At 37.6% G+C, this 25,716-nt stretch overlaps 5 protein-coding genes and 1 pseudogene across 6 annotated transcripts; 2 read left to right on the top strand and 4 right to left on the bottom strand.

Annotated features, from left to right (window-relative positions):
• Positions 1 to 72: 72 nt before the first annotated feature.
• On the top strand, positions 73 to 3,692 carry LOC116287109 (inactive rhomboid protein 1). The gene is made up of 6 exons (XM_031693723.2): positions 73 to 271; positions 579 to 820; positions 992 to 1,195; positions 1,776 to 2,039; positions 2,373 to 2,651; positions 3,672 to 3,692. The coding sequence occupies exons 1-6, from the start codon at positions 73 to 75 to the stop codon at positions 3,690 to 3,692; spliced, it is 1,209 nt and encodes a 402-aa protein (XP_031549583.2).
• LOC116287117 (BRCA2 and CDKN1A-interacting protein) lies at positions 2,881 to 7,669 on the bottom strand. The gene is made up of 8 exons (XM_031693748.2): positions 7,524 to 7,669; positions 7,358 to 7,432; positions 7,106 to 7,186; positions 6,326 to 6,460; positions 5,267 to 5,451; positions 4,762 to 4,789; positions 4,223 to 4,387; positions 2,881 to 3,877 (listed from the first exon to the last, which is right to left on the bottom strand). The coding sequence occupies exons 1-8, from the start codon at positions 7,653 to 7,655 to the stop codon at positions 3,704 to 3,706; spliced, it is 975 nt and encodes a 324-aa protein (XP_031549608.1). The 5' UTR covers positions 7,656 to 7,669; the 3' UTR covers positions 2,881 to 3,703.
• Positions 7,670 to 7,903: 234 nt separating this feature from the next.
• On the top strand, positions 7,904 to 21,020 carry LOC116287096 (CDK2-associated and cullin domain-containing protein 1). 2 transcript variants are annotated; one of them, XM_031693708.2, is made up of 9 exons: positions 7,904 to 8,055; positions 9,066 to 9,189; positions 9,749 to 9,851; positions 10,207 to 10,302; positions 10,827 to 10,923; positions 18,660 to 18,749; positions 19,253 to 19,394; positions 20,080 to 20,120; positions 20,207 to 21,020. In XM_031693708.2, exons 1-9 carry the CDS (start codon positions 7,989 to 7,991, stop codon positions 20,218 to 20,220), a joined length of 774 nt encoding a protein of 257 aa, XP_031549568.1. In that variant the 5' UTR covers positions 7,904 to 7,988; the 3' UTR covers positions 20,221 to 21,020. The 2 variants fall into 2 exon arrangements, with proteins under 2 accessions (XP_031549568.1, XP_088884158.1); XM_089028032.1 differs by lacking the exon at positions 20,207 to 21,020 and having other exon boundaries at positions 20,080 to 20,128.
• On the bottom strand, positions 11,212 to 13,383 carry LOC148912257 (uncharacterized). Its single transcript, XM_089028033.1, has 2 exons — positions 12,521 to 13,383; positions 11,212 to 12,345 (listed from the first exon to the last, which is right to left on the bottom strand). Exons 1-2 carry the CDS (start codon positions 13,180 to 13,182, stop codon positions 12,339 to 12,341), a joined length of 669 nt encoding a protein of 222 aa, XP_088884159.1. The 5' UTR covers positions 13,183 to 13,383; the 3' UTR covers positions 11,212 to 12,338.
• LOC148912256 (uncharacterized) lies at positions 13,392 to 16,067 on the bottom strand (the record flags this gene model as incomplete). Its single annotated transcript, XM_089028330.1, has 3 exons — positions 15,913 to 16,067; positions 14,549 to 15,568; positions 13,392 to 14,474 (listed from the first exon to the last, which is right to left on the bottom strand). Coding segments are annotated over exons 1-3 (2,172 nt in total), but the record flags the coding sequence as incomplete, so codon positions are not given.
• Positions 20,449 to 25,620, bottom strand: LOC116287095 (putative serine incorporator pseudogene; annotated as a pseudogene).
• Between the last annotated feature and the right edge of the window lie 96 nt (positions 25,621 to 25,716).

The following is a 25,716-nucleotide window of genomic DNA, read 5'->3' as shown; positions in this document are numbered from 1 at the left end:
AGCCGTAAAGCGTCGACCATTTCAGCTTGTGGTGACTTTTCCTTGCTGCTGCTAGGGTGATTATCAAGTCTAATGACTTCTCAGATACGACCTACTGCTCCGTCAAGCAACACAAGAGGGTTAGTCGTTCCCGCGGCTGGTTCGGACTACAAACACTGGCCCGTTTTCACGTGTGCCTATGGTTTGGTACAAATATCCATGATGATTTGGGTATGTAATAGAGGAGGAAAGATATCGAATGCTTTACAGCCTATTCGACGAAGCAGATTAGGTAAGATGTATTCTTAAAATCCGCCTAAATATCCCTATTTTTACATTTATCGTATAAATTTATGGTTCAGAATCAAACATGTGTACTATCTATCTCTATCTTTTACTCCGACGAAGGACTAGCGTCCGAAACGTCATTAAGTTTTTCATCTTTTCACGATGTAAAATTTACCCTTTTATCATTACTGTTTCATTAGAAACACCGACGCAGCTCACACTAGTTTTGGCTAGTTATATCTTCTTTGTACTATCTAAGGAAAAGCTTAAGTGCTGATGATATTCAATGTACATATTTTCTTACTCGATAGAAACGCTCACATTCAGAGGCCCCACTGTTATAAACCACACTGAATATCCAAATCCCTGGTACGGACCCTCAGAGCGCAGCCTCGTTCAGCTTGGTGCGTTATTTCCTCCTTGTATGAGAACGGAGCATCGGTACAATTACCAGTTTGCAACTTCATGGAGCAACATTCAGCTGCGATTGGGACGGGAAAAACTAGGCTGCTGTGAAGCAGAAACCCTGAACATCGCTGGCACATTGACGAAGGTAAGTTTTCTAGTTTTCCTGCCTATGAGCATTTGAATATTAATCCTGTGAATGATGTGCCAATTATCCCTGCGCTGGCTCTCCTCTTGTTTCCCAAGTCCATTTTTGTTTCCCTGCTGGATAAATTTCAAATAAAATTAATACAAAAATTGTGTGTGATTCTATTGACAGAAACAATGTCAAAGCATGTCAGCGCCTAACATGACACAATGGAAGGAAATAAGGTGCAGTCAACGGCGTACAGGGCAGAACTTCATCGCGCATGCAATACGTCCATGTTGCGATGCATTAGCAAGTAAATGTCACATGACAAGTCCTGACCACTGCGTCTTCATAGGCGGAGTATATCACCTCCACGCTGAACATTGTTACCAGGTATTTATCAACCCCTACGTTTGGGTAGATAAATCTTGTAGATGGAACTTGTTTGACAGCGTTGTCAGACAAGATTCATGAGAGGTTTCAGTCACAAATATGATTGATATAACGCCCATTTTAGAAGGAACGCTGCAATACTAGTATAGCTTTGATACATTGCAATGAAAAAAATCTTGAGACACGGTAGAATTCATAATATCATATAAAGGTTAAAACGCTAGGGCGAGGGTTTGCATTGAAGTGCAAGACCGAGGGCCGCAGAAATTTTCCTTGAATTTCAATGTACCCGGGCACGTGCGTTTTAAAAACCAACCACGCCCTATTTCTAATGTTCGATGTAGGGTTTGAATTGCGATGGAAATTTGAATTTAGCCCCACTAGTACTCTCCCCTGTTAGTATCAAGGCTGACAAGAATTCTTCGCGTAATCAATAGAATGATTTCACGGCCGTCGTGTTGCAGAGCAGGAACAATGGTTTCGCATGACAAGATAGTTTGTTTTCCGAAGAAAAAAAAAATATTGTTTTGCCTTAAATATGACTGCCATGAATAGTACGTCTTTCTTTTATTCTCCGTAGGTAGATTGCCTTGCTTTTTCATGCGATGCCGACCCCGAAGTGCGTGGTATAGACGACGATCATCTGTTATCTGCAGGCGTGATATTACCTCCATCTTATCACCAGTGGTGGAGATTTCTTGTGACAATATACCTCCCACATGGAATAGTGGACGGCACCATACTAAATCTACTAGGCTTACCGATCTGCTTGATCATTGAAAGGAAGATTGGATTGCTGCGCATGGTACTTGTGCACACGACCGCTGGCGTGGGAGGACATTTGGTAAATGAAATGTCTTATGTTTGGTTCTTTGACTCTCAAATGGCTTCCATATTCAACATCGCATTGTTATAGGACAGTATGGAATTCTGTACGCTTTGATTGGTTGAGAGAGGAAACCATATTATGGAGTAATAATAATACAATACGTTCCCTAATTAGTTTTACCAAAAAATTTACTAATTACTAACTTTTATATTTTTACCAACCTTGTGGTGAGTAGATTCGACTCCAAATTCTATTGCAGGTAGACCCTGAGCTATCCCAGAATCCTTCACGCTTATCGTAAAATATTAATAAACCAATCATTTTAACTCATCAACTTTTCCCCTTCAGATTGGGTCATTATGCAGCGAGTCAACATCAATAACAACTGGAGGAGTACCTTCGCTTGCAGGGATCATAGTCATAAGTATCATATATTCCTTTAGAGCCCAAACACAAAGTTCCAGAATTTTGTTGTATTTATCTGGTTACTTTTTTTCCTTGGTGGTTTTATTCATTTTATCTTCATTTCCACTCGTGAATAATTTTTCTACTTTTTCTGGTTTAATCTTAGGAATTTTTTTAGGATTCACATACTTACCAAATTTAAAGCTTAGGAGAGAGCATGTCGTAAGAGTGACTTGTCTTGCAGTTATTATCTTAGTGTTTATTATATGTCTGTTTATTTTCTATGAGGTACAGCCATCCTGTTCATGGTGTATGAAATTCAGTTGTGTTTTCTTTGTTGATGGGTGGTGTGAGTAGGCTAGTATATGTTGTGTGTTGGAGTGTTCCATTATGAGATGGGTGGTGTAAATAGGTTGTTATATGTTGTGTGTGCTTGAGTGTTCCATTATGAGATGGGTGGTGTAAGTAGGCTGGCATATGTTGTGTGTGTTAGAGTGTTCCATTATGAGATGGGTGGTGTAAGTAGGCTGGTATATGTTGTGTGTGTTAGAGTGTTCCATTATGAGATGAATGGTGTAAGTAGGCTGGTATATGTTGTGTGTGTTAGAGTGTTCCATTATGAGATGGGTGGTGTGAGTAGGTTGGAATATGTTGTGTGTGTTAGAGTGTTCCATTATGAGATGGGTGGTGTGAGTAGGTTGGTATATGGTGTGTGTGTTAGAGTGTTCTATTATGAGATGGGTGGTGTGAGTAGGTTGGTATATGTTGTGTGTTAGAGTGTTCCATGATGAGAAGGTCTGTGAGAGTAGGCTGGTAAATGGTGTGTGTTAGAGTATGTCGTTGTGTTCAATTATTAGATTGCCACTCGCTGATTAGTTAACAGTCACAATAGGGTAATCAATCTTTATACTTTGATTGATGGCAGTGTATTGTCCGTTTTTCCTTGCACAACTGTTGCCTCAATCAGCAGGTAATGATGAAAACAGTAGTAAAGCTTTAGAACTCGAAAATGTTTTGTAAAATCTCATTGCACTGAACAATGAATAAAATATAAAAATATTGTACTGAAATGAATTTAAAAAGAAAAAGGATTGATAAGATAACAGATAATGCCTAGCAGTTACTAGTTCAAATTGTGTTGGCATGTCGAATATGACAAATAAATAAGTAGGAAACAGACATGTCATTCCTTCATCAGCGTTCATCTGAATGATCAGTAATGTTCTAATCTCTTTTACACAGTGTATATATTTAGTTGATTAGACAACAGATGATTAAGATGCTAGAAGCTGTTCCATTTGTTCAATAATAGTGCTCATTCTATCATAGGGTATTATCATAACAGTTCTGTAAGGTTCCAATAATGTATCATCAAAACTCCAATTACCACCAAGTAAAATCTCTTCCTCATCTACCTTGACAGGGTAACTAAACTTGATGGTGGACTCCTGGAAAAGAAAGGGAATAAATGGGAAAACGAATGGGGAACTGAATCAATGACAAAAGGGAGAGAGGGAAGAAAGACATGGGGAAAGTAGAATGGAGGGATAAATGATCTAATGTTTAAAGAAATAAATGAATAAATAGTTAAATGAATAAATGGGTAATTGGCTAATAAATAAATGAATAAATGAGAATATTAAGGAATAAACACACAAAACAATGAATGATTGGATAATAAATGAATGAGATGAAGGAGTGGGAAAATGCATGAATGAATGAGAGAACAGAGAATATGATGGATTTCCTTGCCCCCAGAAGCAAATCATTTAAAACATCCAAAGAAAAGGTACCTTGTTGAGTATTTCATCTTCTACATTACTAAAGTTTAAGTCTTGATTCTTTTTTTCTTGTAACTTTGCTGCTTTCTTGCCTTTGGATTTCTTGGATTGACCTGTCTGTTTTTCTTTGTATGACTTGGACAACACTAGTAAGTACTTGAGAGTGCCACCTTTATCCTAAATTAGATTGATAGTTGTTTAAGTAATCCATTGAATGTCATGTTTTCCCATGGCTTTACTGGTAAAATAGGGCCTTCAAAGTTTCTCAAACCGTGAAACATGCTCTGGGCTGATCAAAGTCAGTGCAAGGCTAACCCACAGATTGAATTAGAATTTAGAGTAAAATACTTGAATCAAGGAAGAGACCTAACAAAATCTGCTCACATGTAATGCTAAGTCCAAGAATCAAGCCCATCACCCAAGAGGTGAGTGTACTACTGCTACACCACCATTGATTCCCAAAGTTGCCCAAAATGAAGGGGGACAATTCAGTCAGAATATTTGAACTATTGCAACATATTGGCTTTAGGAGTGCATGTACATGTTTCTACCTTTTTATGTTGTTCTTCCAATTCTGCCCTGAAATGAATCAAGAATAAAAGTCTAAGGCAACTTAATATTCACTTACTAGTATCACAGCTCAATGAGGTATAAGACAATAACAAAATAAATTTAAAGAAAATTTGATAGAGTGTGTAATAGTTGCACATAGATTATGATGGCCAGCCACATTGAACTAATCAACATTTGACCAGTCAATGTGACCACTCAACATGACCATTCTAGAGGAACGGCATAAGAGACAAGTCACTGCATTGCAGTTGCCATATTGCACAGAGTAGATTTTGTATCAGGGCCATAGCCACCGGTACGGTTGGTCCGGTTTCGTAATGGCATGGATATCAAACCATCAAATTCATCATGGCACAAGACAATATTCCATGAGCTTTTCACTGTCATTAAAAAATCTGCTCCTGACTTTCTATAGTGGGTATTTTCCTTCCAGTACAAATCTGCATTAAGCAACAATAATTAAAGAATTCAAAATCTCCTTACCTTAGTGCTTGGTATAGAGGGAGGGCAATCTGTGGTGGGATATTAATAAACCTTTCACTAAATAACAATCCTACTCTCTTGTTACTATCAAGTATGTCTTTGAATTTTGTTTGTGTTTCAGGATCAGCAGAAGACTTGCATTTGTGGAGTAAAAGCTGCTTTATTTGTTGAATGCACTTCTTTTCCTGTAAAATGACATGCATTTTCCCCTTTAATAACATAAATGATCTAGCAACAGCCTCAATTATTTTTTTTGGGAAACCCTTCCCTTGATGAAAACTTCTAGTTTTCGAGTGAAAAACCTCTACTTGAATGGACAAAAATAAATTCCTCCCACTTTTTTTCTTGAAAAAGACTCTATTCAGATGGCATTTCGAACACCAATATAAATATATTTTGGATGCAAAATCTTTGCATCCCATGACCTCAGCATTATGCAATTATTTCCTTGATAAAGTTTTGTCCTCATTTGTAATATAATATCTTGGCAAATGCATAAGATTTTTGGGGTATATTCCTTGGTAAGTTTCTGTTAACTCAAGTATACAGTCAATTCAAAAAACGTTGTCGTCGACCGGCTCAAGCCTACGCGACTGGACCGAAAGGAATATGGGTAAAAATTACTGAAGCGGTTAAATATTCGTTCTGAATTAATTGTTTCCGCTAGTAATAAAGATAATAATGGCGAGAAAAAATCCATCAAATGCATGTGTTTGGGTTTAGGGAAAGAAAAACAAAGTAGTTATGATTCAGTTCACAATTTTGAAAATATGAAGGCACTAAAAAAAAGTCTCCTTCCACACTTCCCGCTCGCCTACAAAGGTTCATGCTGTAAACAAGGCATAACTAGTCGGATAAAATAATGGAGTCAACTCGGCTTCAATGATTGCTACCCAGAGTTCCTTTCGGTCCAGTCGCGTAGGCTTGAGTTGGTCGACGACAACGTTTTTTGAATTGACTGTATATAGAATCCAAGCAAATGCACAGTCTTCAAAATCACCAAACATACAACATGTGCACTATGTTTAGTTATAATGGCAATAGTTTCTCAACTCATACCTGGTATTGCACCAAATCCAAGATGGTTATTAAACCTAGTATTTCTTCTTCATATTCTTCTTCTTCTCCTTTACTTGTGCTGGGACCATCTTCTTTCTTTTCTTTTTCTTCCTCTGTCTCATCCTCTTCCACTACCTTCAACATACCAATTTCAAGCATCTTAAACTTGTCCAACATATTTTAATTCTAGTATAATTATTCTTCTTCTCCTATAAAGGTAGATTAACTGTTCTTGCTGCTGTTGTTGTTGCTGTTGCTGCTTTTGTTGTTGCTGCTGCTTTTGTGGCTGTTGTTGCTGCTATTGTTGCTTTTGTTGTTGCTGCTGCTGCTGTGGTTGCTGCTACTACTGTTGCATCTGTTGTTGCAGTTGCCGTTGGTGCTGCTGTTGTTGCAGCTGTTGCTGCTGCTGTTCACAGGAAAAAAGAACGGATTCCCAAATTGGGATTTTTCCTTGAATTCCCAACAAATTCCCATCCAATTCCCAGAGAGAAGGAAATTGGGAATGTGGCACTGATTCCCAATGTTAGTTTGTTGGGAATTTTGTTTTTCTATTGGGTATTAGAAGGAAATTCCCAACAATAAATCCCAACGTTGGTGTTCGAATTGGGAATTCAAGGAAATTCCCAACAATTCCTAATTTGGGAATCCGGTTTTTTTTCCTGTGGTTGTCATAGTTGTGGTTGTTATAACAATTAATTGTAGTTATTGATGGACAAAATGTAGCCCTATCAACGAATATATCTCCATAGGATTAAAAATAATGATGGCAGTTATAATTACCTTAATTATGCTGCCAATTTTCTCTTGAGAAATTATAAGGTTTGCAAGTTCAGATAGATCAATGGAATCCTTCAAAAATAACTACAAGTTAAAGTGTAACACAGTTATTAATAAACATATCAACCTACAATGCACAGTACTACTGAACTCCCAAATCCCTGTTTGGGGGGGGGAGGGGATATAATTCTTGGGAGAGGGGGTTGTGCAGTTTTGTCCTGTACTGTTGAGAAAGACAAAAAGTTATTCACGTACCTGTTTTAAAAGATTTCTCATAGCTCTAAAGTCGCACTCCGCAGGAGGAAAGGCTTCAAATTCTACAGGGATTTCCTAAATTAAGACAAAAAACAAACACGTGCACCCAACATTAACTCTGTCAGTCTATCTATAATTTGTCAGTTTAATTTATAAATATATTCACCATATCTTCGTCGAAATTTTCATCAGATGCACTTTCTTCACTGCTGCACTCGTCAGAGGAAGAATCCTCGTCGGATTCGGCCTGTTTTATTTGTCGTTTTTTACCGCGATTTTCACTGTTTCCTGACGCCATCTTGGATCGTGACAGAGAAGGCCTGGAGAGAACACAGGGAACCCATAACACACCCTTTTTTCTTTTCAAATTCACTAAGTAATGTTTTATTTGTCTAGCCTTCTTAAAAAGTAACAAATATGAGATTTGAGCTTTCTCGACTTACGATTTAATAAAATTGGAGCAAAGTTTATAGATTACTTGTTTCCGGAAGAAAATATTCTGTTGTAGGGATTCCTGTGTTGTCCGGTCGCGCGACACTGGTATCTGAAAGTCCAAGTTGTTTTCGAAGAGTAGAAATGTTTTGAGGTGAAAAAGTCTTTCTCTCGTAAAATAAATGGTTTTCAACCAAAAATGGGAGAGACTAACGTCATTTCCAACACAAATAATGAATTCTCGTCGCTTCTACGTCCTCAGAGAAGTAAGTTTTTAAAAGATTTGACCAGAATTTTTATGCTACATTTTTTGAAGTTGGTGACAAAGATTTGCACTTCGCGTCACGTCGTTGTAAATAAAATATAAATGAATCGTTTTTAAGCTTTAAAGATATAGAATCTACGTTCATTTTATTTTCATATCGTTTTATTCATTAGTTTATTTTATACGTTTTTTGATGGCTCCTTCCAGAGGTTTTATGTATTACTTAAAACCAAGGCATTGAAGCTTGAAACAAATGGTTGATGTTTAAAAATATTGTTTTTGAAATAAAATGTAAGATGTTTTCTCTACCACATTAAGACAAAGTACTAATCTGAACATAGATAATAATATAATGTGCATTTAAATGTCATTAAGATTACTTTGTTTGCAAAATGGATTCCCTTGATTCAATCTAAATCTACAATTATTGTAAAAATCTAATATCATTGAATACCAGGGCCTGGTTGTATGAAGGGTATAGCGCTATCCGACGGATAAATCTTATTCAGTGGATAAATCTATTGGATTGCATTGACTTATCCACTAGATAAGGATTTATCCATGGGATAGCGCTATCCACCCTTCGTACAAACGGGCCCAGTAGCTTAGACACATACTTTAGAGTAATTTTCTTTGAATGGGAAATGCACAGTACTGACTTACAGCATAGACAAGGTATGAAATATGCCGTAACATTGATATGGCAGTGAACAGAGGATGTTTGCTAATGCTATTCGCATGCAGCAAGCTTTGCAAAGAAGTGTTAGTAAGAAAACAGCATTGAAACTACAACATATTTTTTCTTCTATATGATAAAAACAATAAAAAACCTTTTTTTTCTGTGTTCTGTTCTGTAATGCTTTCTAACAACTTAGAAAGCATCAAGAACATTCATGCTTACATCGCTTCCTGGATGCCGTATTATTGAACATAGCACAGAAAAAAAACTATTCGTTAACTATATTAAGTAGTGTATAATCCACTCATATGTAAACTGTTTTTGTTTGATAGTTCCCCCTGTAAGTGACATAGAATATTCTGCACAATTCTGGCCCAAATTAGAAGGAGCTATTTTATTAATACTACGGCAAAATCCTGGTGAATTTATACCAATATCATACGAAGAGATGTATAGGTAAGCACACTGATACTTTCTCCTCAGACCCTCCTCACCCTTTGGAAACTCCAGTCCTTCCTCATAAAGGAGGGTGTAAATATTTTCTGGAACCAGACAATATACCCTCCTCATACCCTCATCACCTTTTGAAAACTCCAATCTCCCTTAATAGAGGAGGTATGGATATTTTTGGGAACTAGACAATATACCCTCATCACCTTTGAAAACTCCAATCTCCCTTAATAGGGGAGGTATGAATATTTTCTGGAACTAGACAAAAAAATAGACCCTTTCCACCCCTTAAAAGTTGAGATCCCTCTCTGGGGGGTTGGGGGGTTTTTTGGAAATATTCTTAGACCACACCATATACTATACACTCCTCATACTCTCATCAACTTTTGGAAACTTCAATCTCCCTCCATGAATATTTCCTGGAACCACAAAATTAAAAAGCAATCCTCAAACCCCTACCACCTCTTGGAAATTCCATTCCTCAGCCATGAGATATATATATATATATATATATCGCATATTTCCTGAAGCTTAACAATAATAACGTTGTTTTATTTTTGACTAGTGCTGTTTACAAGTGTGTGTGTCAGCAATACTCTGAGATAATGTACAAGAATTTAATTGATTTAGTAACGATACACTTGACAGAGGTAACAAAGGATCTACAGGTAAGAGTGCTATTAACATTTTACTCTAGTCTTGGTTCCTTTTGAAATATGGCATTGCAAGGATAAGTAAATCAACAAACATTCCCTTTATACCTAATAGACCCCTTCACAGTTCCCTGCGCCATCTTGAAAGGTAGCTGTGCCTTTGCATCGAAGCGAGACAAACGGTGAGCCTGCAATGATAGAGACATGTGAATAATTGTTCAAGGTGTTAAAAGAGGTGTCTATCATTGCAAGCTCACTGTTCATTTTGCTTCGATGCAAAAGCAGGGCTACCTTTCAAGATGGCGCAGGGAACTGTGAAGGGGTCTATTTAGAGATCTACATTCTAATATACTCAAATTTCCCTTTTTAGGGCACATCTGGGAAAACGTATTTGGAGAAGTTTGATTTTCTGATGGCTCAGTACCTGCAGGCTGTTACAGGCATTGTTGCGATTTTTAATTACATGGTATGTGTGAGATGGTGTTGGAATGATTTTATTTGGCCCATGAAACAAAGTTGTATAAGCAGTGAGTAACATTTAAAGTAAAACAAAAGAAAACGGCGGAATGATTGTCTTATACTATAATTATATTATGCTTACTATCTTTTCATGGGATAAGTAATATCAATCTAACTACTTGCATTGCAAATTATAGATTAATCAAACTCTTAGGCCAAACAAAAAAATAAGTGTGTTTCCTGTTGTGCAACTGACCCTAATTTTCTTGTCAATTTTTGCCGACCCTAATATTTTTCCAGTAAGCTCATTTCCACTGTTGTATCAGTATAAAAAATCCACCCTTCCGAACCCAATAATTTTTTTATGCAACAGGAAACACACTTATTTTTTGTTTGGCTTTATACTAATGTTCATAATTATCCTCTCTGCATGTGTAATGCGTACAGCTGACACTAAGGACCTCAATATTTATGTTAGATGTATCTCTATTGATTATTTGTAGATTTGTGAAATTTTCTTAATTTTTTTAGAATCGATTTTATGTTGTACCAAAGCTTCATGCAGATCTTACAGTAGAGCTGAAAAGATTATTTACAGAAATTGTTGCTGATAACCCTTTTTTATTTAGTAAGTCTTTAAGGGAATGAAGAGTCACTGGTGTAGTACATGTTAATACACCCGTTTTTCACCTCTGGGGTCACAGGTTTGATTCTTGGACATGTCATAAAATGTGAGCAGAGTTTGTTGGGTCTCTCCCTTGATTCCAGGGTTTTTCTTCGGTTTTTCTCATTTCACAAAAACCAACATACCAAATTCCAATTCATTCAATGAGTTACAGTATCCATGTCCCGACTAAGAACAAGATGTTGTTTCAGGCTTTGATGAAATTTAAGGTTTTTAAGAGTGCATGTCAGCAAAAATCAAACAAATTCGATATTTCGCGGCCGCGGTTGAAAAATCGATTTTGCTCAAATTTTGTCCAGATGTACTTTATTATATCACAAAATGCACTGCATAGTTTTTTAAGGAAAATATATTTTTATTTTTGAGAAAATGCCGTTTTAAAAAGTCCTCCCGAAATCGCCATTTTAGTGGCCAAAATTTGCGTTGAGTTTACCGAGCGAGTTCAGTACAAAAATCGATTCTGATCAACTTAAAACCCCTAAGACCGTGTTCTATGCTATCTAAATATCCGGTTACGTGACTTACAGGAAATTTGAGTTACTTTTTGTGACATAAATAATCTTAGTTTTAAGACTCGTGATTCTAGGTGATTGACGATATCCCCAAAACAAAATCGATTTTCACCATGCGATAAAGCTCCAAACCCAACAAGTTTCCGAGGGTTAGTTCTTTAAGAAACAAGCTTTCAATTGATGTAAACATTTCTTTGGGCAAACAAATATTCGTTACGCGACGGGTCATTCAAATCTTCAATTTTTGACCTTTCGAAGTCATACGCCATAACTTCCCATCACTCACAAAATCAAAAAATCTCGCCTGGCTAATCTCTTATTCTTACTATTTTACCCTTACAGGCCAAAAAATACACTTGTTATAGCATTTCTTACCTTTTTAAGGCGAAAATCTGGTCTATTAACCTCGGTATTCGTTATAATGGTATCACAAGTCTTGACCATTATCTGTCAGTTGATAACTTCCGTTTACTATCCAATATGTCAACCGTCCAGCGCTTACTAAACGGCGTTTAAAACCCTTGTCGAACAGTCAAGATTGTTTTCCTTTTTATCTGAAGTTCTACGATATCATAATATATCAATATGATTTCAAAATTTATGGTACAGCTGAATTTCCGTATCGAATTTAGAGTACGTAAACAAATGGCCTGGGATTATATGCTAATCAGGTAGACTACGACTTTCTAGGGTAGGGACGGTATGTCCCATTTGCCTTTCTCTGACATCCCAGCGCTTACTAAAAGTTATTTAAAGCCTCTGATTAACTGTTAGATCAGTCGATGTTGTTAATATGCTTTTCGAAGAACGAGTTGGGTGTTCGGCTTATATCGTCAAAGTCATAGTTCATGATCTGCAAAATAATATAATTTGAATTAGTTACAGGAACTGTGTACACAGGAAGCCCAATTGGCGGCGGGGAAGGAATTGGGGAGGGGAGGGGGGGAGGTTAAGCTATGAAATGATGATGATTATTATTATTATTATTATCATAAACAAACAATAAGACAGGTTGAATAAATAATTACCTTTTACAGCTGCAATTGCCAATTAACTCCATAAGCAAATCAACATATTGCTGTTTTCTTGTTCCCTTGATTGAAGAGGTATCCTGCTCATAAAAAGTGCATATTTCTTGCAGCATTGCTATGGAGAACTTTGAAAGCTTCGAGCTTGTAGCTAGTTCGCATAGATTGTGAGCTTCAAACATGATGGGATGACCGAGTCCGATTTCCTTAATTATGTTGTGTGCAAGCTCTTCAAACTCTTCCTCGTCGAGCCTTGCCTCCTCATCTTCCTCCATCTCGTCTTCTAAGTCCACGTCATCCACTTTAACCTCCCTTCTTTTCTTAGCAAGACGTGAGAAAAAACTTTTTATCTGCTTTGGTGTGAGGTACTCATTTGAATTAAACATAAAAGAACCATCAAGGTTTCTTGCCTTTCTCATAGAATTAGATACGGTATTAGCATCCACTTTGTGCCCTGTCTGCTCTCCAAGATCGAACATCTTGGTAAGATAGTCCTTTTGAGCTTTGTTCAAGCGTTTCCTTTGGACAGTGGATGACTTCAATGCCCAGCCTTTTGATAGAGCATCGCCATATGCCAATGTGCGGGAAGTACTTGGTTCTTCAAGTGGCTGGTTCTCCAATGACGCATTTCCTTGGTCAAGTTTTACGGCGTATGACAGCATCGCCTTGTCTAGAAGTGTTTCGCGTTCCAGTACATATTTATGCTTACCGACGTCAAGATGGCGTTGAAGAGATGAAAAAAGCTGGAACGATTTAATGCAGCCGTCGTCGGGACATGGAAACAGCTTTGTCGTTTGCTCTTCATCTTCTGAGCTGGAGCTTTCAGCATCCGTATGCGTAGGCTGGGTCTCGATACTTTTAGATTTCGCCGCTGGTCTCTTTCTTGCAGTACCTCTGTAAAAGTGGCTTTAGGGGGAGTAGCTTCTTTAATGACGTTTAGTTTTGGCAAAAGAATACTTTTTGGCAGGCTAAATGCACTCCATTTCAAGGTCTTACCCTCGCCAATGCCATACTCTCTCCATACTTTCATGCCATTCTTATTGTAGGAGATGTTGTTGATGAAGCTAACTCCATCCCATTTCAAAGGCACTAAATTTGGGACTGAAGGCGGGTCGCATAGCATAGCTCTTACTCCATTGACACCACTCAATGATTCGATGGCTATTTTCATCTGTTCTGCAGTTTCGACATCTTTTCCAGAGTTTAAGTATGCCTTGATGTGGTTCTTTATGGTGGCAGCTTTTCGGTCACATGACCCTTTACCGCCCTGAGGGTCTGAAAAATCGACCCTTAATTTAACTTTGTGTTTTTTGACTATTTCTTTCATGGACAGTAAGTTGAATGCGCTGTGGTAACAGCCGGCATTGTCCTGCCTTAGAAATACTTCCTCGAGCTCAGGCCTTTCAGTTTTCAGTTGCCCCACAACATCATCAATGATAGCCATTACTGAATAGCTGTCCTGGGTACAGCTTTTGAAAACATGTACGAATGTCAACATTTCCAACTGACCTTCTCTTTTTGTTGTAGCTACTGCAATGTGCCAAGAAATACCTTTCTTTCCATACCAATCAGATTGGCTTTCACGGCACTTCCTCGGGAGAAACTTCATAGCCCAGTCTAATACTACAAGCACTGAGGTTGGACCCAGACTCTGCAGAACGTTCAACCGGGCTTCATCTTGATTGATAGCACGCAGCAGGTGGGCTTTCCAGGCTTGGATATTTTTCTTTGATTGGGTGATGACATACATCATCTCTTTCTTCTCTTCATTGTCAATGGCCAGATCCTCCAAAGCCGAATGAACTTCATCAAACACAGATGGAATCAGCTCACACCGGTCACATTTTAGGTCGTGCTGATGGTCACATTTAGTGGTGAAATCCAAATCACTTTCATGATTGAGAGCGTGCGCTCTACAGTGGTCGGGGACTCGTGAGCTTTTTGACACATGAACCTGCAAATATCAAAGATTTGATGTTGTCGTTTTAACGTCAACCAAAATCCTGGACCCGCCTATGATTTACATACCTTGTAATCACTTTTCAAATAGCGCTTTGCAATTTTCAATTTATTGATTTGATTCTTTGCCCAGGAATGACCTTTTCCGTACTCATCTCCAAGCTTTTGGACTACTTCCTCCATTTCATCAAAGGCTTGAGCACCATCGGCAGAAAAATAGTCAAGCCCTTGTAGTGACTTCCTTACGGAAGCACTACATACACCCAACACTCTACATAAACTGCTACGGCTCATTGGTTCAAAACAGGTTTCTTGACAATAGGTAGTGTATTGCTGCACCACCTGTTCAGGTATTAATGTCCTTACAACATTTGGGACTGTGATCTTTGTATTGCTAGATAACTTCAATGTCTTTTCTCCAAACGGCAAATCTTGGATCACTTGACCACTTGTGATAAAAGTCAAAAAGTGGTCAAGTTTCTCAGTTGACACATAAATACGCGGGCTCTTTGTAATGGTAACGGGAGTACCTCTTCCATGAAGCAATGCGTGGTGGCGGGCCACATTAAACCTGTATCTGGAGAGACCGGGAATCCAGTTTTTCAACGCTGAATAGGGCATCTTATCTGCCATTATCGACAAGATCTGCCTTCTTGTGCTCCAATGACTTGCGTTATTGAAACATTCAACAAGAGCATCCATCAGTGATTTATCAACGTTCTCATCCTTTTGCCCAGATGACTGTAATACACTGAACAACATTTCTGAGCTTTCAGGCGCAATTTCTTCTAAAGCTGCAAAGACAACCTGCTTTGCTTTACGCGAATAGCGTCGCTTAGTTCTTTGCGAAGCTTCATCCCATGGTGTAGTCAGCTGGTTTCTAATAGGACTTATGTCCCTTGCGGCTAAAAATGAATTTAGCAGTTCTCTTGACATTGGTTCTGAGTTGTCTTTGTCCTCCGTTTCTGTTAATAGCGAGCGTTCTGAGGGTTCATAGGCTGTGCATGGTGTTTCAGGTATAGTAGTATTTGGTGGGCTCTGAAAAGCTGGACTTTGTGCGCTGGCTTTAAAGGTTACCTCATCGTCTTCCTGTAAATTAAATGTTCTAAATGTTAAAGTTTGTGTGAGTAGGAGGGGATTGATGTTTTAAAATTTGTGTAGCTTTTCTTGTCGTTTGGGTGGGCTTCCTGTGCCATGCCATCAGATTCATAAGATGAATAAGAAAAATTCTAAATAGCTAAGGCGTAAGTACCTGCATATGAAATATATCTTAAGCGTGTAGTCTTGGTACTGATAAACTAATGTGAAGAATGACGACTGACCCGTAAAATACCGCACTTGTAAATAATTACTTCAAGCACCTTCAAATGGCCTCACTTCTTTACCTGGCAGTATGTACGTGTAAATGATAATCGCATGACAAATTGTCTTACCAAGGTCAACTCTTTTATCTGTTCACCCATAGCTATGACATCCGACTTTGAGGAATCTTTACTTTCCATTGTTTTAATGAGATATCGGCATTTCTTGCAAATACCTGAAGTAATATCGATGTATATATTAACGTAAAGAGACAGTACTGAGTAACTTATAAACAGTCACTAGTTATATATGTTCTTTGAAAAAAACTTACCTGATCCAGGAGCGACAAACACGCCAGTATTGCGTAATATAATAGATGATTCTTGCTTGCCTAAACCTCGATCACCTTTAGGCCAGGTTCCTTTACCCTTTCCATGGTCTGAAATCTCCTGCGGAACTCTACATCTTGTACCTCCTCCTCTGGTCCAGCTTATCCCAAGCGTCGCGCGATGATAAGGGCAGATGGTCATCGATTTGATGCTCTCCTTCGACTTATCATACAATGCTACTCTAGACAATATCAGATCTACCTCATTTTCAGGACCTGAAAAACTCAGGGTGGACAAGTGCCTTGCGGTATCTTTTGTACAGGACATCAATGGTACAATTTGGGTTTGGCGCTTTCGATCTTTGGCATCAAAACCACAAGAAGTACCGACGATAGACCTAAACGAACAACACGCAGCTTCCATTTTCTTTACAACATCTGCACTAAACCATCGCTAATTAATAACTGCGGTTTTCGATAGTCAATGAACACAAGCTGGAATTTGTTTTTTTTTTTCTGCTGCCTTCAATCAAAAAAAGTCAGGCGGTACCTTTTATGTTCTTCACTGACGGCAGTAAAAAGCAATTTCACAAGCTGTTGAAATGTTTGAGTTCGTAGATTATCTAAAACTGATTTCATCTTTGTTTATCTTTCGATCGCGATATGTAATACCCAACTCAATTGTAAATGCATGTCACATCATTAATCGATCTTTTTGTCGTTGTTTGTTTACTGTTTGTATATTATTTCATTTCTTTTTCCTCGTGTTTGTTGTCTACATCAAACTGACACAAAACATGACTAAAGCCTAACTAGGAAACTATATGGTTTATTTAGGCTCCAGGCATTTCCTCTCATTACAAACTATATTTAGCTTTGTTTATTTGACCAAATAAGTATTTTCTTTTCAATGATCTAAATACATAATTTAATGTAATGTAACATAAGAGGAAATGTGAATAAAGACGTATTGTATCGTATTGTATTGTAAAAGCACTTGATTCCCAGCGAATCGGGCTCCCTGTGTAGTACAGAAACGCAAATTATATTATTTTACAGTTCCTGATGATGACGATATCCAGCAAACGATATATATCATTGGGGTATATTAACAACATCGACTGATCTAACAGTTAATCAGAGGCTTTAAATAACTTTTAGTAAGCGCTGGGATGTCAGAGAAAGGCAAATGGGACATACCGTCCCTACCCTAGAAAGTCGTAGTCTACCTGATTAGCATATAATCCCAGGCCATTTGTTTACGTACTCTAAATTCGATACGGAAATTCAGCTGTACCATAAATTTTGAAATCATATTGATATATTATGATATCGTAGAACTTCAGATAAAAAGGAAAACAATCTTGACTGTTCGACAAGGGTTTTAAACGCCGTTTAGTAAGCGCTGGACGGTTGACATATTGGATAGTAAACGGAAGTTATCAACTGACAGATAATGGTCAAGACTTGTGATACCATTATAACGAATACCGAGGTTAATAGACCAGATTTTCGCCTTAAAAAGGTAAGAAATGCTATAACAAGTGTATTTTTTGGCCTGTAAGGGTAAAATAGTAAGAATAAGAGATTAGCCAGGCGAGATTTTTTGATTTTGTGAGTGATGGGAAGTTATGGCGTATGACTTCGAAAGGTCAAAAATTGAAGATTTGAATGACCCGTCGCGTAACGAATATTTGTTTGCCCAAAGAAATGTTTACATCAATTGAAAGCTTGTTTCTTAAAGAACTAACCCTCGGAAACTTGTTGGGTTTGGAGCTTTATCGCATGGTGAAAATCGATTTTGTTTTGGGGATATCGTCAATCACCTAGAATCACGAGTCTTAAAACTAAGATTATTTATGTCACAAAAAGTAACTCAAATTTCCTGTAAGTCACGTAACCGGATATTTAGATAGCATAGAACACGGTCTTAGGGGTTTTAAGTTGATCAGAATCGATTTTTGTACTGAACTCGCTCGGTAAACTCAACGCAAATTTTGGCCACTAAAATGGCGATTTCGGGAGGACTTTTTAAAACGGCATTTTCTCAAAAATAAAAATATATTTTCCTTAAAAAACTATGCAGTGCATTTTGTGATATAATAAAGTACATCTGGACAAAATTTGAGCAAAATCGATTTTTCAACCGTGGCCGCTTCTTGTTCGATTTTTACTGACATGCCCTCTTAATTGCTACAAATAAAACAGCATTTTTATTTTATTTTATTTTATTTTATTTTATTGTCATTTCATTTCATTTCATTTCATTTCACTTCATTTCACTTCATTTCACTTCATTTCACTTCATTTCACTTCATTTCACTTCATTTCACTTCATTTCACTTCATTTCATTTCATTTCATTTTTATTTTATTTTTATTTTATTTTTATTTTATTTTTATTTTATTTTATTTATTCAATTAATCAGAAAAACTAACGCAGATAGATTTTGACGTTTCGGTGACATCCTGTCATCATTATCGAGAAACTAACTGAAAAAAAATTAACATAAAGTAAGTTGAGAAACCAAGATATATTTATTCATTCTAGATATGATAGATGAAGTATCTCAAAACCCATTTGCTGTCAGTCCACATACCATGATGTCTGTCATTAAAGGACTCTACTCACTCAAACCAGGTACACTTCTTTATTGATAGTGGATCAGGATGGATGGATAAATAGAAGGATGGTGGGATGGGATGGGATGGGAAGGGAAGAGATTGGAAGGATGATTGTATAAACAGATGAGGGAAAGGATAGATGGATGGTTAAATGAATGGATGGGTAAGCAGATGGATGGTTGGATGGATGAATGGATTGGATGGTTTGATGGATGAATTGATGGATGTAGTATGGATGGATTGATGGATGGATGGATCAATGGATGAGTGGAGGGATGGATGGATTGAAATTGAAAATTTTTGGTTGGATCAGTGGATGAGTGGAGGGATGGATGGATTGAAATTGAAAATTTTTGGATGGATGGATGGTTCAATGGATGGGTGGATGGAGAGAGGGAGGGAGGGATGGATAGAGGGAGGGAGGGAGGGATGGATGGATTTCCATTATTAAGTTAGTCTTTCAATAAATTCACCAATATCAGTACAATGGCTGCTTCCAACATCTTTTTTTCATTTCAGAGTTTGCTGAAAGAAATCCCTCTCTATTTGCCAAGTATGTACCTAATTTATTACCAGCATCCAGACATCAAGACCTTCCTTTATTCATTGAAGAAACGAGACAGCTACAAAGAGACCTTATTGACCAATATGGATATACCAGGTAAAACATACCTGATATTTGTAGAACTCATAAATACTACCAACCTCAATACAGGGGGAAATTAAGGTGTTAAGGTGGGAGAGGGGGCTGAATAAATATTTGTAAGAAAAATTTTCATCACTCTTCCATAAAATGGATACATTTGCAGTGTACTTGCCTCTCACCTCTGGGGTCTCTGATTCAATACCTAAACTCAGCATCATGTGATAGAATTTGTTCGGTTTCTTCCAATAATGCCAGAGATTTTCACCAGGTTATCTAGCTTTCCTCCTCTCACAAAATCCATCTTGGTGCAGTTTTCGTATGACTGTGAAAAGCTCAGTGCCGGAAGCGTGTCGTGACCGTGATACTTTCTAGAATCTTAACTGGCTGTTTTTTTTCACGCGCAATATGATTGGTCTAAAAGTGCCGTGATCTTGGTGTGACCGTGTCCGCGCCGTGTTGATGCCATGTTCCAGGTATTTGATTGGATGGAGAGTAAATTCTCGTGCAATGTGATTGCTCTTGCATATCCCTTGCTGTGTCACTACCGTGTACGTGCCGTGAACTTTTCACAGTCATACGGAAACTGCACGTCTACAATATGACATGTAACTTAGCTTTGTCCTTACTTCATGCTTCATATTTCAGGGTTGGATAAAATTAAGGGATTATTAAATTTTCATGTATCTTTATCTATCACCAGAGAAAACTCAGATAGAAAAAGACGTGGAGATGAGTTACAAGGTAGATAACAAAATTTGACTTTAAAAAAAATGTTTATCTTACTTTGCTTAATTTTTTTAAAATGTTTATGTTAATTATATCTTCAGGAGATAGTGAATAATCTAGAGAAATAATATAGAAGACGATTGGTTCTAGTGATAGCTACAGCCAAAGCAGTGCGTAACTTCAAGAGGAGTCATCAAGCATGCAGAAAAAGAGAGTCCCAGAGTCAACAGTATGTGATAGGATACGACTTACTAGGAGCAGGTCAATCCTTTGTGCCATCGTGGTGCTAAAGTCTTAATTAATTAATTAATTTCTATTTAGTTATTAGACATAGAAGTACCAATACCAATAGATAGTTTTTATTGAAATCATAGTTACTGCTAAATACAATTATCAAGAGAAAATCTAGTTTAATTAGGATTATATTAATGTTAATTTCTCTATTCACCAAAAAATATCCATACTCCTAGTAAATAGTATTGTACTTTGTGTATAATACCTAAAATATTCTTTCCTTGAAAACGTATAACCAATCCTTACCTATTACCCATTAGGGATTGTATTCCCCACTTGTGGGGGGAGGGGGGTATGGATATTTTATGGAGCTATGCATATGAAATTCTTTTGCAGTGTAAAGGTATTATTTTGTCATTTCTTTTTTATTTTCCACTCCCAAATAACACTTGGAAAATATCTATGAGTTATTTTTAGCCATTAGTGAGAAATGGGCTGACGTGGGAGTGTGAAGATGAAAGTGGATTTTGGAGTATTTTATTGTCTTAGACTCACACATATTATAGATATGAACTTCTTTCCTAGTACGTCACTGAAGCTATGCTACATGGAAATGAAACTAGTTTATTGTGTGTAGTTTATTACAATGTTTTTATATTAAATGAACCTTGGACTAAAAAACCTTGTGCTTTTACACGCTTATTGTATGATCAACTTTCTTTCCTAGTATTTTGCTGTAGCTATGCTACAGGAAAATAAAGCTTCTTTTTGCGTGTAGTTTGCAATATTTTTGTAACGAATCTTGGACTAAAAAAACCTTGTGGTTTTACTATGAAAGTGGGTACATGTATGTGACCAGGCCCTTCCGATTTGTCTTGAAGCTGCGGAGGTACTGGGAACGAGGATAGCATGTACCCAAGCTAGACCAAAATGCACCACTACGCACTTACGATGGATCCATTGTTTCATGTCTTTGGTCCTTGTAACCCAGCTCATTGAGTTGAATCCCCCAACCCCACCCGCCTTATTTATTTTCTAATTCTCCTTCAGCATGAACTGAAAGAAGACCAATTCTTTGTAAGTATCAGGAAACATGACAGGTGCCACTAGTGTCCAGATATAAATAAAAACACTGAATATGGCGGCCGAGATACGAATCCACACAGAACCCCAGCTTGATACCAGTTTGACCGTCAGGTTCTCTCCTTCCTCTGGTCGGTACCAGTTAGTCACGGTCATCATTGAATAAAGGCAACCCAGACAGAGCATAACGTGAAAGAAAGAATAACTGTACTCTACTCCGTCTTCTTCGTCGTCTGTCACTACCTTCTGGGGTCGGTCTTCTGGAGACGGGGTGTCTTCAATGCTGTCTGGTGCTATTCCTTCTCTGCTGGGTAAAGGAGCTTCGGCGTGGCGAGATGAAAACAGCTTGAACTTGCCATACTGTGGCGGCGAAACGTCTCGTAAGCTTGAGCAGATCAACAGAAAAAACATCAGTCCAAGACTCATTAGTAACTGGACATTTTGGAAGGGACATCCAGGAAACAGGTATGAACGAGACGGATTACATTTGTCATCTGGTGCGTTTGATAGTGCCAACCACGTGACAAACGTGTTATAGGTGGTGATAACTGACGCCTGGAGTAGGCCGGATCGCGGGCGCTTTTCCTGGACGATTGGATTGACCGATATGTAGGTGGCAGCTAAACAGAGATACACATTGAAACTTATAAAAAACATGTTATTGTAACAGCCTTGTTGTGCGTACAAGACGTAAAATAGCGCAATGGAAATGATGGAGACGCTGTACAGAGTGATTGTGGGCAACCATAAAATGGTGTACCAAAGTCGAAATGCATGACGGTTATTCTGGCAACTTTCTAGTCTCACGACACAACTTGAGTTCCAGCAATGTACAATATCGATGAGTAGAACACATTCTAGAATAATAAATACAAAACCTCCATTCAAACCAAAAAACACCCAAACTTCTCCGCTGTATTCAGAGTGAGGGAGGAAGAGAAACGAGAAGACCAGAACTGAGAGAAACACGATTTTGACTCCCCAGAAATTGTTGTGAAGTTGCGAACGAGCACTTTTACTTGACGATATCCCAAATGTTATTAGTGACATTATGAAAAAGAAGATTGCAATTGCTGAGAAGACCCGGTATACGGCAGAATAACCTCGTAGTGTGTCGCACACGAAGTACGTTATGGTCTGGCAGAAGCGATCACTGAATAAGATCTTTGTTTTTGGAGTCAACATTAAACAGCTCACCATGCAGCCTCCTAACAGAAACCCGATATAAGCCATACGAGAGAAAACGGACTGACGAAGCTGAAAACATCGTACGAAACAATGTCTACAAACGATGAATCCACAACATAATATATAGTCGAGTTTCTGGCAGAACGAGGAGAGGATTTTCCAAGGTCGACTGTTCCTTAGCCTTTGTTTAATGCGCTTGTTTTCATCTTCGCCCTTTGGGTAATACTCAGGAGACAGACCTCCGCTTTCTGTTGCCATCTCCACCGTACGACTGAGTTCCTTAATCTTTATACTTTTCTCTCATTTTGAGCGCTAATTTTCTTGACCTAGAAACATTTTATAGTGCATTTTTGGTTTACAAGGCGCGCTTTGTAGTGCTTGGTCTTTGTAGCTGATTCTGGTTCAAAAACACGTGTCGGTGACTAAGCAATCTACTGCATTTTTAATGCAGCTACATGCACTACCATGATCTATTGTCTTGAAATCCTTTGTTTTCACTAAAATTCTCCAGTTGAAACCAAAATTTCGGCCCCATCCACACGTATATAATTTTTGTTTTAGGGTTTTTTGTTTCTTTTTCAAAAAAAAGTCTGTCCGCACGTAGCGTATTCGAATCCTTTTTACCTGTCTCCACACGTATTGGTTTTCGAAAAGTCGCGTTTTCATGACCAATTGACTGAACAAATCCTAGTATTATTCCATTCGAGAACACTGGGGCACAAATAGTTCCACTTCTTTGCTAACAAAAGTTATTCTAAACTAATAAAGAACTGTTGTTACCCTGATCTATTGCTTCCTTCAGGGAAGGTGCAAATGATCACTGAGCCTGACTTCACGGTTTACGCCTCTCTAAACGATCAACTTAACCGAGTCATTCGACCCTATACCCACGATTTACCCACACCTCAACCATGACAGAAAAACTGATATCAGTTTATTAACGGTTTTTAAAGCAAAATCAACGTTTTTATGCTCTAAAAATGTGCATTATCTCATTTAGTCTTTTACAGTAGTGCTTTTTCATGGTAGCCATCAGTCACTCAATAAAACCACCCGGTCATTTACAAAAAGTTTTACCGGCTTAATATTGTATAGCGAGAATTGAAGTACAGAGAATCTACCCTACCGCGGTGACTTCGAAGTGCTCGTACAAAGTCTACAGAGAATTGTTATTTCAAAGCCGCAGTTTTCTTAGTTTCAGGTTTCTTTCTAGGACGGAAACAGCTTTCATTACTGGTGCCATAGTTAGTTACTGGTGTAGGTAAGATTTCTGGACATAAACCGGCCTTTCTTACTAGTGGCATCAACAGGTCGCCATGTCTTTGTTTTTGCGACTCGCAGGGACGGTGAATAATGACAAACTCGTTTTGCTTATTTTCTAAAGCTTTCAAACTACCGCTTTTTTTCCTGAATCGTTCATCAATTCTTAGTTTTCCTTTCTGATTTATTCCCTTAAAGAAAACAGCATTATGATAAATTTAAAAAATTAAAAAAGTGAAAATTCAGACCCTCGGAAATGCGATTTCCAGCTGTTTGAGAGGCATTTGCGACACATTTATTCTTGTAAAGCTATGACCATTTTGCACATCCTGGCAAAGAAAAAGAAGAGAAAAGGCATATCTGATATGAGTCTCACAATAAGTAGCTCACAATATATATGTAGCTAAAAAATCACTTTCGGATGACGTTATAAAAAAAACTGAAATATCTGAAATTTTACCGAGGCAAATGCCTCGCCTCATCGTAGCAACGGCCCTGGTAACCAGTTGTTTTCAAATAGAGACCACAGGTTTTCATGCTGCTAACTGGTCTCCATTTCACAAAAATTGTCTTAAAACTGTTATTTTTATTTCTTTTTTTATTTCTTTTTTTTAAAATGATAGTTTTATTGTAGGGGCTGAAAGTTAAAAAAAAATATTGGTGTTCCCTTGTTCCCAACAATCTAATCAGGAGTTCCCCAGATCCCTGAAAATAATTTGACAATGTCTCCTGTTCCCTGAAAATAAATGCCCCTGTTCCCTTGTTCCCTAAAACCTCTGGGAGGGGCTCTTTGATAAAGCCATACATTAATGATAATTTAAAGTTGGCAAAGGTGGTCTTTCAACTGATCAATTTTTCTTAAAGGTAATTCAATGTATGTTTTCAGGAATTTTAGTATTCTGAAATATTTTTTCTGTCCTCTATAAGTTTCATACATAGAGTGATTTTTATAAACATGTGAAACAGATAAGGTGAGAATGAAGCATCCATCTTATATTCTTAAGCGTTTATAAACCCATGACAGGACAGCTGGTGAATTTCAGGTTGTTGTTGATGATGAAAGATTAAATAATACAATTATATAATACAATAATAAGATTCTAAAAAGTCATTCTAATAGCATAATAAAATATTGTAATAGCTATACATAATCACATACTAATTTGAACAAAGGACACAATTATGATTACATTTACTTCTAAAAGCTCCGATAAATCTATTTTCCTGATACCTTTCCGGTAATTACCTAAAGTGGTTATTGACTTAATGGTGGTATTCAATTTAGACCATACCACGAGCCTAATCAACTTGTACTAGGAATTATGAAATCTGCATTACTTAAATTATACCTGCTAGTATTAACTTGGAATGAATCCTAAATATATTTCGGACACAATTGGTTCTTGACTTTTAACTTGAGTATGGCTATGTCCTGTAATCTCCTATTTTACTACGATTTTTTGTAATTCACGAGGACCTGTAGAATTCTAAGAATAAATTAATTGAAGCCACTTGAAGTATAACTATGGGGTGCACTTGCAAAGAAAGTAACTCTCGTCTTCTACAGAATCAGTTAGCGCATTTCTGTGTTTAAAATTTTTAACTACCAATAAATATTCCTCTAAATCATAATTAACTTTGAAAATACGATAGGTTCTAAATTTATTCCCTCAGCCAGTGGATCTTTTTTTGTCGTTTAAAAGCTCCCCGGTGTGCACGTGATGCGAAGTAACTTCATAACCCCCACCCCCCCCCCCCCCTAGTTTTTCAAGCCTTGCTATGGCCTTGCCTCAATTTGTGCTGTTACCTACTCAGTGTGACTTATCTCATATATTAAAAAGTTTCA

The sequence above is a fragment of the Actinia tenebrosa genome, unplaced genomic scaffold, assembly GCF_029948245.1.
Source record: "Actinia tenebrosa isolate PJP-AT-01 unplaced genomic scaffold, QUT_ActTen_1.0 PGA_scaffold12__29_contigs__length_12842862, whole genome shotgun sequence".
Classification (NCBI taxonomy): Eukaryota; Metazoa; Cnidaria; class Anthozoa; order Actiniaria; family Actiniidae; genus Actinia; species Actinia tenebrosa.
This window is presented reverse-complemented; position numbering and strand designations above follow the sequence as displayed.